Source organism: Tenrec ecaudatus, chromosome 14 (assembly GCF_050624435.1).
Source record: "Tenrec ecaudatus isolate mTenEca1 chromosome 14, mTenEca1.hap1, whole genome shotgun sequence".
NCBI classification, from domain to species: domain Eukaryota; kingdom Metazoa; phylum Chordata; class Mammalia; order Afrosoricida; family Tenrecidae; genus Tenrec; species Tenrec ecaudatus.
In genome coordinates, this window is record NC_134543.1 from 28,843,745 (window position 1) to 28,858,940 (window position 15,196).

Genomic DNA, 15,196 nt, shown 5'->3' on the forward strand with positions numbered 1-15,196 from the left:
TGGCAGAGGTGGAACTGAAAGGAGACAGGTCGGCCCAGCAGACGTTGGCCAGACAGCCCAGGATGGGAAGAATTGGTTTTCAAGGTAGAACTTAGACCACGTGCAAAAACCCTGAGGCAAAGCGCTGGCTCTCTGCTCCGCTTCACACGGACAAGTTCACATGCACATTTGAGATTTGGAGAGGGGGAGACACAGACACAAAGCAGGCCTCTGAGCGAGACTCGTGGGGGCACCTCACCTGAGTTACCTGTTCAAGTGCGCTCCTGGACACGCCGGCGCCTTACCGTAGGTGATGAGAAGTAGAACAAAGTTGAGGTTTTTGAAGAGCCGGACGATGGAGCTCAAGTATGTCGCGTCAGGGGTTGACAAGGCATAGCTCAGGGACTGGGCCCTGCTGGGGGGGTATTTAGGCTTCTCCTTGAATACTGGAAGAAGAGAAACAGAGGGATCATTGAAAACACCCACCGCCCTATTGCAGCCTGTCTGGCACACGGAGCAGGAGCAAAGACACCCAAAGGCAAGGTCAGTGCTCCTCCCTCCGAGCAGCTCCGCAGTTTATTACTCCTAGTGGCCGATGGAAAGCTGAACTCACTGGCTATCCCAGGTCGTGTCCAAGGAACAAGGAGCTCCATAAACCTCAGCAAAGAACAGAGCACAGAGCACTAAAGAAAAAAGAAAAATGTAAAAACACAGCAGGAAGCCAAAGGTAGAACCATGGGATGAGTGAGCCCAGTTCATGGCTTGGGACGAAATCTGTTCCAAACGGGACAGAATGGCATTGCGCAGGCTTAGCGCAGAGCCCGGCATACAGGGACTCACAGAGAGTCCCGGAGTCAGTGAGGGGGATCTCTTCTACAGGAAAAACCCGGAGTCCATCTCCAGTTTCTCAGCATGTGCACCAGGTGCCAGCCTTATGGAAAGTTCTGGAAAGGAGATTTACTCTCTCCTGGAAGATCACAGGGGACTGACCATCCAGAAATCTCCTTAGCCTTGATTTCAGAATCCTGATTCTTCCCTCTCCAGAAGCTGTTCTAGATAATCATCCCCCCCGTTCTAGTAACCCCCCCATATGCACCCCCACCTTCTCATCCTTCCTTTTGCCAGTTCACCTCCCCTTCCACCTGAGAAAGAAAGGAAGACAAGATTATCTGTACAGCAGCAAGTGGCTTATGGCTTTGGGGATGACAAACCAGAATTCCAATAAGATTTTCCACTCTTTCCTTCCTAAGTTACTCTCTCTGCTTGTTGATCTGGAGATATAGGATGGATGCCATGCAGCCTGAATCTCTGGTTTTTAATCGCAAAGAACTAGGGCTTTATCTGTGACGAACACATTTTTTCAACGTGGACGCACATTATCATTTGAAACTTGAATTCTGGTTAAGCCAGCGTGAAAAGCAAAGATGTCACTTTGGAGACGAAGGTCTGCCTGACCCCAGCGTGACACTCCCCAGGCTGGTAGACGAAGAAGACACTGGTGCCTTCAGATGATGGCGTTAGTGAGAAAGAGCGCATCTGCCATCGTGGATGGGATTTTACCATTAGGGTGCCTTGCTGTGGAACGCTTCCTCAAAAAACTGGGAACAGAAGTGCTATGATGACCCAACAGTCCCCTACTTGGTAGACACCCTAAAGAAATACACGCCGCAGTATGAAGAAATACATGCACGCCCATATTCCTGGCAACACTACTGCCAATCGCAAGAAGATGGAAATAAACCAAAGGCCCGTCCGTGGACGAATGGATACATAAATTTGGGGACCTACACACAATGGAATCATGATGGCTCCGGGAGACACCAGCTGACAGGGATATGGATCTGGAGAGCTTCCTGCTGAGTAACATCAGTCAGTCCCAAAAAGGGACAAATATTATCTGAGATCACGGTCCTTATTATTACTTTTAATCAAGAGAAGGCTTTCACACTCAAAGAGACAGCGTTTAATGATGACCAGGGCAGGAGGAGAAGGGCGGGCAGGGCAGGTGGTAGATGGGTGTTACTTGGCTGAAGATAAGATGCAACAAGAGGGGCAAGAAAGGATGGGGAAGGGGCAAGACACTGGGAGGTTTGATAAGTTGTAAATACGACAATTTACATTTTTTTCTCACTTCTTTGTAAGAAAAAGTTAAAAAGCATTGGAGTGGCTGCTTTTCTGCTTTTCTGAGATGCTGACTCAGGTTTAAGCTCGACGTTCTCTTAAATCTTTTAAGACTGTTTTGTGGGGCTTGGTTTTTCCTCTTAGCAACAGTTAATCTGTGTACAGTCCTAAGAATGTTGTCAGGGAGCCTCGTGTTTGTTTTCATTTTCCCCTGAAACCGTAACTAACCTCTAGCGGCAGCTTGAGTAGCTTCCGATCATGGTATGTACGTGAGCAGGCTCGCTGAGACTTTAGAAACCTCTCAAAATTAAGGAACACATTCTGTCCTCAGAGTCTCCGGCTCTTCCAATCACGGCTCTCCGATTTTGCAACAGTCTGAGCAGGATGCTGATTTTCCTAGTTTTTCTAATAGTTGAGCCCCTACTGCTCTCTTGCAAGCTGTCATTAGGCGGCCGATGTCAGACGTCCACCGTGTGAACCCAGGAGGAGAGTGTTAGACAAAGCACGGCGGACTCTTGTACCACTGGATCATGGCGCAGCGGCTGAGCCATCACTAACGAACCAGAGGGACAGCGTTTGGAACCCATCAGCCTCCCAGGAGAGGAAGATGTGGCAGTGTGTGTCCATAAAGACGGGCAGCCTTGGAATTCCCTATCTGAAAACAACAATAACCAAAAAACCCAAACTCACTGCCATCCAAACGATGCCATCTTGAAGTGGCCTGTGAAGGAGAGTAGACGGAATTGCTAGTTGGGGTTTCCAAGCCTATACATCTTACAGGTGCCAACAGCCTGGTCTTTCTGCCAGCGAGTGGCTGGTGGGGCTGAGCCACCACCGCTGCTTAGCCCACTGAACCTCCTGGAAGCCCTTCGGGGCAGTTCTGCTGTGTTTTGTAAGGTTGCTGTGAGCCAGCGTAGATTCAGTGGCACCATGTTTGATTTTGGCTCTCGATCGATCGATCGCAGAAGCAGCTTGTGGTCACTTTGTGACCCTCAGCATCCAATCACCACAGCCCCTCTGTACTTTGAAAACCAATCACAGCAAAAGCCCTACTTCCTGATAGTCTACCCTCAACTACCTGACCTCACCAAACACCAACCAGAATATTGTAACCTACTTTCCGGGGTTGACCTTATTCTGATGGCCGTGCAGCTCCGACACCGTGAACCACCCGCCTGATCCCTCTCTGCCCGGTGTTGCCCCAGTGCATGGAACTGGATCAGCTTCCATAAAACTCTGTGCCTTTTCACTGCGAGCAGACTCGGGGATTTTACTGTTTGACAGCATGGATTGCCAAAGGAGTGGGCAAATCTGTCTTGGAAGAAGCCTAGCCAAAATGTCCCTTGGAAGCAAGGATGGGGAGACTTTGTCTCATTTACTTTGGACATATGATCAGCGGGGAGCAGTTGCTGAGAGGGGCATCAAGCGTGGTAAGGTAGAGGGCCGGCGAAAGAGCGACCAAGATCGGCACAGAGGCTTCACTCATGGGCTGAAATGCAGCAAGTGTTGGGGAGGGTGCTGGCGCGGGCGATGCTCGGTTCTGTTGTACACGAGTCAGAACCCGCTCCACCCTGATCGCCACCACAAAGTAAAAGTGGTCCGATACTGTTATCCACAAGTTCCAGCTTTGGCAGGCTTCTCGCCACGCTGGGACCAGCAATGCCTCTGCCCAAGGCATTCTGCCATCTTTGAAAAGCCACTAGGTAGCCATTTCCCACTCTAGACTCCAGGGAGGAAATGACACGGGGCCGGTGGCTGAATGAGTTCATCATGACAGAGCCACTTGACTCTGAAGGAGAAGCCAGCAGGCAAGAAAAAAACCTTTTACAACGTGAGGTGGAACTTCAGCCGTGAGGGGGAAAACCAGTTAACCTTTGGACAGCTGACTAACTGCAAATGACAACCTCTGCCTCGCTGGTTCTGAATTGATCACAGTCCATCTAACACCACTCAGATGCAAAAAGAAAGTGTTAGGAATTGCCGGATCTCCTGATGAAATACACATATGCAAACTAGTAGCAGTAACCCGAAGGTGGGGGCTGGGATGGAGTTACACAGGTTACGTGAGTGGGGGGGTTCTTTCTTGTTGTATCTTCTCGATTTTCCATGTGAGCATCTATGACACTTCAACAAAAATTGTGGTTCAAATTTCCTGCTCTAACCTGTTGGAATCGCACAATTCAGTGATGGTAATCTTAGTCTCCAGGCTGTACAGTGACTATCATGGTCCGATATGCATATACACACACATATATATCACCCTAAACAGAAACCAGTACCTTTGAAGCGACAGCTGCCTGGCTTCCCTGTAGGACTGGTTCCGTGCCATTCCTTGAGTGTACATGGCAACTCCGCCTAGCTTTATATGGGAAGCTTATTTCCCCACAATGCCATGTACCACCCTGGCAGCCTTACAGCCAATGCCCAACAGCTGTTTTGCTGTCCCCTCTCATAAGGCGCAGAACTCACGAAGCCTGAACGGTCTTCCATGGGGAAGAGACTAGGAGGGGAACGAAAAATTTTTTTAAGAATTCTTAATCCTCTTAATCTAAGGCTGAAACAGAAAGGTAGGCAGATGAACTCCAAGCACCTGCTCGCTGGCAATCGATGATAAACTTTTGTCTCTGGGCATTTCCTGCATGAGATTGCTCACTAAATGAGTCTCCCAGCGTTTGACCTTTTGAGTCAGGCTTGCTTCACTCAGCCTAATCTTTTCAAGGTTCACCGTGCCGGGTATCAGACCTTCATCTCTCTTTATGGTTGGCGAGCATTCCATTTGGCTCCTTCCTGCCCCTGCTGATGAGCACTCTGGTTGTTTCCTCCATTGGGCTACTGTCAATCATGCTGCAGTGGACATTGACTATCATAAAAAGAAAGTATTACAACGCAGTCTCAAAGTGTTCTCAGGAGGCTATGGCATGGTTAGTGTGTGTGGACCAATTTCTGTTTTTGTTTAAAACGTGTTTAGAGTATGGCATGAGACAAGCCTGGGGTTGAATCTAATCTCTGCCCCTAGCTATTTATGTAATCTTGGGTAACTTAACTTCCCTTTCAGCCTGATGTTCCTCACTGTGAGAAGGACCGGGAACAGTATCTGCAGCTTGTGGGGGTGCTGAGATTGAAAGGCGGCTGGGTTTGCTTAGCACACAGAGTGTTTGTGGTATCTTAAGAGCTTACTGGGAAAAAAAATTAAATTAAAAAAATTAAAATAAAAAAAGAGCTTACTGATTTCATTAAGAGAATCGGCAGTCTACCACTAACTCGGGTGAGAGGGATTTAGGCAACAGGTCAAATACGACTTAATCTTTGCCAATGAAGGAGCCCTGGCAGGATAGGGGTGACAGCTTGGGCTGTGAGACGGAAGATCCCCAGTTCAAAACCATCAGCCATCCCGAGGAAGAAAGACTGGGCTGGACTCCCACAAACATTTACAGTCTCAGAAACTCACAGGGGCTGTTCCACCTGTGGCTATAGGGTCACGAGGAGCTGACATCGCCTCCAGGGCAGTGAGGTTTTGTTTTTTTTTTTTTATCCACACAATTGTCCTCCCATTTGAGCCCACTGTTGTAGCCACCGTGTCTATCCATATCACGAAGGGCCTTCCGTGTTTTTGCTGCCCCTCCATGTTACCAAGCATGATGTCCTTCCCCAGGGACTGGTCTCTCCTAGTAACACGTACGTGAGATGCAGTCTTGCCACCCGGACCCCTAAGGAGTACTCCAGCTGTGCTTCTTCCAGGAGAGTGCATCTTAGTCTTCAAAGTAACATCCTTGCTTTTCAAAATTGACTCAGGTCAATTAGTCCGGCTAAACTATTTAAACACCATGACACACCCAACCTCTCATTTCTGTAAACGCCCAGGGCATTCTGGGGCCATGCTTAACAAGTGTCCCACCCGAGTCACCTCCCCACGCCAGTCCATTCATGACCTTACCAATGAAGACAAGGATGAGAAGGACCGTGGCCACGCCTCCTATTATGTAGAACATAATGCTGATGTGGTAGGCAAGCTTGTCCAGGTCTTCGATGTTGGGTACCAAAATTGGAGGGACCAAGAATCCGATGGCAATTCCAAGCTGTAGAAGAACAGAGACCATCAGAATTACCAGTAGCCAAGAGAAGACAACATAATTTTAAGGGGATTCCTAATAAAAAGCATACTCCCTGTCTGGTCTTGGCACAACAGACTCCATTTTGAGTCCTGCACCTCCATCTTAGCTCTCAAGACTGACCCCTAACCGACCTCCCCTCCCCTGCTCAGCCCCAAATTCCTGGAACCAGCTCGTCCCAAAGCCAGAATGTTTTCTGAAGATATGTTCACTCCACCTGTCCCTGACATATAGATAAGATGAACGACCTTCTCCCTTCTGAAGCACCTGTGTGCGCAGATCCTCCCCAGCTGTGCCTGCCAGCAGTGGGCATAAAAAACGCCGCCAGGATTTTTTCCCGGTGCGGCTTCAATAGCTCAATACCCTGAGTTACTGAACCCGCCCGAAGCCTCACAATAAAGCCTGCTTCTAAAACTTCATTAATTTGGTCTTTGATTCTGTTTTCGCGTCCACATAAACCTTATACTCCCCAAATTCAAGTCCTTAGAACCCAAACAGGGGCTGTTTTCTCCCCTCAGATAACAAGAGAAGCCTTTCTTTTGATTGGCAACTCAATTCACACACACTCCTGGCCACTCAACTACCTGTGTCTATTGGGGGAAAAAATATAGTCAAGGATCTTGAAGCCAAATCCAAACACACGCAAAGGGACAATCCCATGTTCCCATCTTTGTCACCACTGGGAACACCAGGCCACTCCAGGTCATGTTGGGTCCCCACAGTGCACTGGAGATGGGGAGCAGAGGAGAGGCCCAACAGACTCCTGGAGAGGTGCCGTGGAGCCCAGCTAGTGAGGCGCTTCCAAGCAGAACCCACTCACAAGACAAAACGCAGCAACTTCTCCAGCCACACCCGACAGTGACCCTGGCTCACTGAGCAGGAGGCTGAGGTCCGGGTCACTGGGCGGGGTCCTCCAGGGCCCCACTGGTGAAGGTGAAGGAAGTTAATGGAGTCAGCCAGGGCTGCGCAGTTCTTTCCTTCCCCAAAGGAAAGTTCACAGCCTGAGACCCTGGTCCAGTACAATGGAATCCCCAGGGGTGCCTTGTCTTGAGAAATAAGACCTTCCAGTTGGTCCTTCCCCAAATGCTTGATCCCCACGCTGCTCCTGCCTCACAGGCCTGCTCCGGGCCTGCTTGCCTGATCCCTTCGCTGTCTGTCCCTCCACCATGTAATGCTTAGCCGGAGTGAACCCTATTTCACCCCACCTCCAGGTAGGGTGATGGATGATGGATGGCTTCCAGGGTAGAAGAAAGCCCAGCTGGAACGTAAGGTGTAAGGTGTGCCAGGCACCTTTCAGATGGAGGGAACTGGCTTTGGAGGCACCCTCCCACCTGCCGTGCAAAACAAAAGCATGGGGATTAGACTGTGAAGTTCTGGTTCTGGAGGTTTGGCTTCTTCCTCCTCCAAAGACCAATTTTCTGCCCCTGCTTCTGGAGAGCAGCATTGGGTGAGGAAGCCTATCTCGTCCCCAGTGCCTAGTTCCGTGGTCGTTGCCATAGCATCATTGTTCTTAGAGGCTGTCCAGTCAGCCCTGATTCACACTGGCTTCATGCACAATGGATCTGACCATTGTGGTCCACAGGTTGGAGCTCCAGAAGCGGATCACCAGGCTTTTCTTTGTAGTCTGTCTTAGTCTGGAAGCTCTCCTGCCTCATAGCAACACAAAGGCCTCCACTGGCAACAAATGGTCGCTGTGCCTTTAGCCTGGTTCTCTCACATGGATGGTGAACATTCTACCTCTGAACCCACACGGTCCTCTGTTTCATCGTAGGTACTCAGTAATGTTGGCTGGCTGGCTGTGAAAAATTTTGTCTGCACAAATGGGATTATCAACAGGTCTGCCCCTCAGAGTAGGTTCTTCCGACAAATCATATTATCCCACCATGGTAGAAAGTGTGTATGGGAGAATATGGAGACAGCAGGAGACCCCATTATTTCTTGGGATCTACTGTGTATCGGGCATCTAATTTACCTTTTTTATTTAACCCCCCAAAAACTTTACGACAAGGGGGAAGATCATGTTCAGCACCTGGCCAGAGGTCACAGAGCGAGCCAACTGCAGGACTGCCAAAGAGTGTCCCTCTCCAGGACGGGAAGCCAAAGAACCAAACTCACTGCTATCAAGTCAATTCTGACTCATAGCGCCCCTGCAGGACAGGGTCTAAACTGTCCCTGCGAGTTTCCAAGACTGTAGCTCTAAGGGAGTTGAAAGCCTCATCTTTCTCCCACAGGGCGGCTGGTGGTTTAGAACTGCTGACCTTGGGGTTAGCGGGCCTACATGGAACCATTGTGCCACCAATACTCCAGGAAGGAAGTCCAAATCCTTCAGCCTGCCATCCTTGACCTTCTTCAACCTAGTTTCATACTACCTTTCTCGTTCCAGCTCTTCCTACCTCTCCGCCAATCTGTGCCCTGCATGCCAGCCACATCAGACTATTTATTTACTACTTCATCCTTTTCACCATCCGCTCCTTCCTTTATCCATGCAGTGTCCCTGCTTGGAAAGCTTTCTCATGTTTTTTAATCTCTCAGTTTTGTCACCGCGTTGCCCTTGGTGATCTTAGAGAGGCAGGCTCTCCTTGCTCTAAATATCTTTAATCCCTGGATTTTCAGCTGTTTTTTTATTTCTGTGGGAAACAGAACCGGGAAGAGAGTGCAGGAGGACAAACTCTCAACATTGATACATTAAGGAGTCTGGGAGACCAAGGTTCCCATGGAGGAAACCTTCACGTTCATGGGCTAGTAAAAGTTATTCCCCATGGTGTCTCCCCATAATAATGTCAACTCAACGGTGCTGTCTGCAAACACATGATCAACAACTATACACTTGAAGGTCAACTGCTGGAAGGTTCTCTGCCTGAAGGTTGTCAGCCATCTAGAGCACTCAGACCCTACTGTCTGTCTCTGTCCCACCCTGCGTGGGACCCATTCCCTTCTGGTAAGGATAATGCTTGTTTCTCTGAAGGAGAGCTCAAAGACACGTAAGGTCAAGCCAGCTCAGGGACGACCAAGGTTGAGCTGCCACCTTGACTCTAGAGCCTGCCCATCTTGTTACCTATATGCTTTCCTGTCACACGCATGCTCTTGGCGCCTCCTCTTCCTACTGTGTGTATACTTCTAGCTCATCCTGCCCCCGTCACATGTATGCTTGTTGTACAACCCCTTCCTGTTACATATGTGCTTACTGTGGCCTGTGGGGCCGAGACGGTATAAACTCATGAGATTACGTTATGCATCTCTCCGTGTGGGCCTGGCTCATGAAGTCACAACTGTGACGGTGAGCACTTGCTTTATCTTGTCTGGTGTCTCTCTAATTGACCCCTCAATTGCACAACCACCCCCTTGGGCCCATTCGATTGTAGGGGCTTACACATGTCCTTCCTTTTTTTTAACACTATGTGGTCTAATCCACACACCCACAGGGAGGCTTCAAGAAGTTTATAGAAAAATTGAATTAGAAGATAATGTAATTAAAAAAAGGAAACAATCCTAAGAGCAGCACCGGAAACAAGGACAACCACATACACAAGCCCACCAATAAGGTGAAGTTCAGACTTTTCTATCGAAACTGGGCAATGGATTGATACAGTCAACATTTTTAAAGAGAAAAAAAAAACAAGCTGCCAACCAAGACTCCTTTCCAGTAAAGTTATCGCTTAATGAGGAGAGAAATGAAATCATTTTCGGAGAGGAGAAAACGAAAGGAGTTTGTAAAAACAAGACCACTCTTATAAATTTCGAAAGGAGCTCTTTGGGCAGAGTCAACAGCAGCAACCTGCAAGGACGGTGCAAGGCCTTGTTATGGAGAACGCACCCTGCTTGCGTAAGACCCGCCGCGAAACAGGACCACGCCAGCCCAGACAAGGCGTGACAGTGACAGCGCTGCAGTGAGGACAACAGCAGAAAATAGAAAAGGGATGAGACAAGACCCGTACCTCACACCGTGTACGAAAACAAATTCAACATGGATTAAATATAAACTCTAGAGCAGTGTTTCCCCACCTTCCTCATGCCGTGACCCTTTCATACAGTTCCTCATGGGGTGGTGACCCCCCACCATCAAATCTTTTTTGTTGCTACTTCATCACTGTCATTTTGCTACTGTGATGAATCGGGTGACCCCTGTGAAAACGTCGTTCGACCTCCAAAGGGGTCGCGGCCCAAGGGTTGAGAACCACTGCCCTAGAGCCAAAAGAACATCAGTGAGAAAAGAGAGACAAACTTTCGGGCAAGGCATTCAAGACATAAACATAATGACAAACACCGCACTGCAGATAACAACAAGGGGGCTGGGAGTTTCTTAAAATGTGACATTTGTGCACATCAAACAGCTTCGTCAAAAGAATTAAAAGAGAACCCACAAACCGGGGGGAAATACTGAGCAATAATATATCAGACCACTTTCAAAAACCGATAGAAAACTATACCCCTTAATAAACAAATAATCCAATAAAAAGTGGACCTAAGACATGAATACAGTTTACTAAAAATGACATCCAGGGGGCCAACAATCACATTGGAGAAATGCTTGTGCTTGTTATCAGTCAGAGAAATAGAAATTAAAACAATAATGAGCCTCACACCAACAGTCTTAGTAAAATTGTTCTTAAAAACCAGAAAATCATAAATGGGGGTGAGGAGAGACTGAGACGTTCATCCATTGCTGGTGGGCTTGTAGATCTGTACGACCCCCAGAGAACACGCTGTTGCACCTCCGCAGACAGACGCAAATACCTATGATCCTGTGATCACCCTGCTTGCTTTGAAGCCTGAAGAGATGCAGACCAAAGCACAGACAGGTATGCACCTATACTTGTGGCAGTGATTTCTATAGTAGCAAAACATGGAAAGAATAATAAACTCTGAGGACAGAGCATCGGTTCTCAACCTGGGGGGTCCAACGACCCTTTCACAGGGATCGCCTAAGACCATCCAAAGGAACCGAGGCACCGCTCCTCTATCTGACTCCAGGCAGGCCCGCCCACATGCAGATCCGCCCACCTACGAGTACCCGGTGTGAACACTGTTACCTATGCTACGCCATGCTTCAAGACAACATTTCATTGACTTGTCACTAGAAATAAATATTTCACAATATATAATAATATATTGTTTTTGTGATGAATCACTATGCTTTAATTATGTTCAATTTGTAACAATGAAGCTACATCCTGCAGATCAGATATTTATATGATGATTCAATAACAGTAGCAAAATGACAATTATGAAGTAGCAACGAAAATAATTTTATGGTTGGGGGGTCACCACAACATGAGGAACTGTATTAAGGGGTGGCAGCATTAGGAAGGTTGAGAACCACTGTGTGGTGTCAATTTAAGGATGAAGAGTGTAGGGATAGAGCCTAGGCTGTCAATCTGGAGATGGCCAATGAGACTTCTGTGTGGGCATGGCCTTCTCCTGAGAACTCTGGGAAATCTGGTACGTCCTTTCTCTCTCTCTGCCACTCCCTGAGAGACATTGCAGAAGACAAGCCACATGGACACAACCAGACCTCAGAGGCCAGAGAAGCCACAGAGAGACCCCTGCCAGCACTGAGATGCTTACAACGCCACTGGACCCAAAGACTTTCTACCCACTGTCTTGTGATCGTCCTGCATTTGGCTTCATTGCATGTGTTTCGTGAGTCTGAAGAGGACTACTTTATAGATTGGTATCGGACACATGGGCTAATATCAGACTTATGGCCTTGGACTGGCCTGGGTTGGGATGTTTTCTCAATGTTCAATTCCTCATGTATGTAAACCTCTCCCTTATATACATATGCATGTTTATGAATGTGTTTCTCTAGTCTACCCCGACTGACACACACTGCTCTAGAGGAATGGCTGCACATACTCTGGTACGTTCACACAGCGGAATATGCTGCATCCTTAGAAACCAATGAGTCGGTCGAACACCTCAAGACATGCGCACAGGTAGAAGACACTGTGCTGAGCGAAGCTGGTCAGTTTCATACGGGTAAATATTTTATGGCGCCACTATTATAAAGGAAAGTAAAGAAAAAGAAATACGGTTTTCACACCAAAGGATAAGACTTTAAAGACTACAACAAGGCCGAGTGGGCTGGGGGGCGGGGGTCAGGAAGCTATGGTGACTGGGAGGGGAGAGAGAGAAAGAAGGAGAGACAGAGAGCCCCAGAGGAGGGGCTACTGCTGCTGATTGGACTGCACGAGACGGACAGCGCAACTACGCAGACTGCTTTTCTCCATCAGGATCATATCCCACAAACAAAAGGGGGAGCATATGCAGAACCAAAATAAATAAAGCTAAAATTGTAACGAGGGAGAGAAGGGCCAGAGCCTTAAGAACCGTGCAGATTCCTTCCGCATCAGAGCTGAGCGTCTAAAAGGAGGGAGAGTCGACGGAAACAGACTCAGATTCTTTGCTGATGGACAAGTGCACTTCAGAACACCATTTAAAAAAATATAATGTAATTTGCCCACAAATTGTTGAAGCCCCCTCATGATACATATTAATACACACAAATATTATGTATATCATTGCATCGAAAGCTACCAATTTTTAAATTAATTTTTAAAATTTGACCCTCTTTTTGTTGCTGAGAATACCACAAAGCATACATCCATTCAATTTCACATGCACGAATCAGTGACCTGGACGGCAATCTTCTTCGAGGTGTCTAACCATTTCTACCCTCCATTTCTGGGTGGGTCTTCCCTCCCTCAAGATAAACTCACTGCCCCAGAGGGTCGTAACTAACTCTCAAGTGACAGCTCTCAATTTGATCCTAAATAGATGATTCTTTAGGGAGTAAAATGCTCAGGTGCTCTTGACCATCTGAGTTAAACTACTGCTTAGGTTTTCAGTCATCCTTCCTGGCAGCTGTCTGGGGCCTGGAACACAAAGAGCTCATGCGTGCTGGCTCGAGTCAGGTGCTGAATGAATGACATACAGTGAACTGACATGTTAGGAAGAGATCACGTCCAGTCCAGACCCGTCTCCATCTGGTACGTCACAGCCCAGGAAAGAGGTGATTGGGAAGGGAAAGCTAGACAACGTGGGCATAGAAAGTATGCTATTTAACCAAACAAATTGAGGCCCTTTAAAAAAATCAAAGCTTGTCCCAGGTATACTCGGGCTCCATCTACATTTCCACAACACCAGGTTCTCCGAAAGCTGATCAACCTGGAAGAGCCAAGCACACAGTATGACCTCATGGACAACTAGTACATAATGTGTACACATCTATGTTCACATTGCTTCCTGGGAACAAAGAGGAGGTGAAGGGCCCTCTGCTGAGTACCAAAGACCACGTAGTCTTCAGTATGGATGGCCCTCCAATGTAGCGGAAACAAAACCCCTCACCCCTGGACAAGTAGAATCAGGATAAACCGAGAGAAAACTGAAGTTGTCGGTCGTACTTGGGCCTGCCAAACCACGTGCATGGAAGTAGCTGCCAAGGAATCAAACAACATCCTGCACTGGACAACTCTATTGCAAAAGATCTCCTGAACGTGTTAAAGAGCACGGACGTCACTCTGGAGACGCAAGTGTGCTTGATGCATGGCATGGAGTTTTCGGTCACCTCATGTGCATGGGAGAGCTGGATGGCCACTAAGGAGGAGCATCACTGCTGCCTTTGAATTCCGTTCTTGACAAGGAATAGTGACTATTCCACAGCCTGTCTTGGAAGAATAAACACATCTGTCGTGGAAGAAGAGCCGCCGGGTATTTGCTCCTTAGAAGTGAGGACATTGAGACTTCACTCCATGCGCTTCAGACAGGTGGTCAGGAGGGACCCAGTCTCTGGAGAAGGACATCATGCACTGTGGTAAAGCAGAGGGCCATCAAATGACAGGACGGACGTAGTCACTGCAACAATGGACTTCACACATAGCAATGATCCTGGAACGGTGCAAGGCAGGGCAGTGGTTCATTTGTCACACACACCAGGGGCTATGGGTCGGCAAGGAGTCAGTGGCACCTCTCAACAACAAACAACAACATAGACACATTAGCAAAGGTCTTATACAATGAATCTGAAGATAAGGGTAGTAGGACAGACCACCAAGAGAAGAGCATAGGTCACAAGACATCGGGCTACAATTCTACCTTACAAATCCAGCTAGACCAGAGCATGTCCATGGGTACAGATAAGAGCTGGAAACACAGGGAATCCAGGACAGATAAGCCCCTCAGAACCAGCAATGAGAGTAGCGATACCAGGAGGGGAAGAAGAAGGTGGCGGGGAGAAAGGGGAAACCGATCACAAGGATCTATATATAACCCCTCCCTGGGGGATGGACAACAGAAAAGTGGATGAAGGGAGACATCAGTCAGTGTAAAACATGAAAAAAACAATAATAATTTATAAATTATCAAGGGTTCATGAGGAAGGGAGGGTGGAGGAGGGAGAGGAAAAAATGAGGAGCTGATACCAAGGGCTCAAGTAGAAAATGTTTTGAGAATGATGATGGCAATAAATGTACAAGTGTGCTTGACACAATGGATGGATGGATGGATGGATGGACGGATTGTGATAAGAGCTGTATGAGCCAATAAAATGCTTTTTAAAAAAGACAAATGTCTTAGTTACCTCGGGCCCCCCCTCACAGACCATATTCCACAGAGGAGGCTTTAACAGACAGAAATGGATTCTCTCACAGTTTAAGAGCTGGAAGCCCAAATCCAGGGCACGAGCTCTAGGGAAAGGCTTTCTCTCTGCGTTGGCTCAGGACAAAGGGCCTTGTCGCTTCTGAACTTCGGCTCCTGGACAATCTCCGTTCAGCCTGTCGTGTCTTTTCCCTGTTTCTGCTTAGCCCTCGCTGGCTTACTTAATCTCTTCCTTATCGCAAAAGAAGCTGCTTCATGATCCATCCTACATGCACCTTGCCTCGTTGGCATGTCCAGTGGAATGATAACCACCGGCAGAGGTTAGGATTTACAAGACATGCTTTTTTTTCAGGGGGACACAATTGAAAACACAGCAACGAACGCGAGAGGAC

General features: G+C 47.9%; 1 protein-coding gene across 1 annotated transcript in view; it reads right to left on the bottom strand.

Moving 5' to 3' along the window:
• The window catches only part of FLVCR2 (FLVCR choline and putative heme transporter 2), a 62,424-nt gene that overhangs the window by 21,651 nt on the left and 25,577 nt on the right, over positions 1-15,196 (bottom strand). Inside the window, exons 2-3 of the mRNA XM_075531657.1 lie at positions 6,035-6,176; positions 285-425 (exon numbers count right to left, since the gene is read on the bottom strand). Of these exons, the coding sequence (XP_075387772.1) occupies positions 285-425; positions 6,035-6,176 (283 nt within the window). The remainder of the gene's footprint in view (positions 1-284; positions 426-6,034; positions 6,177-15,196) is intronic.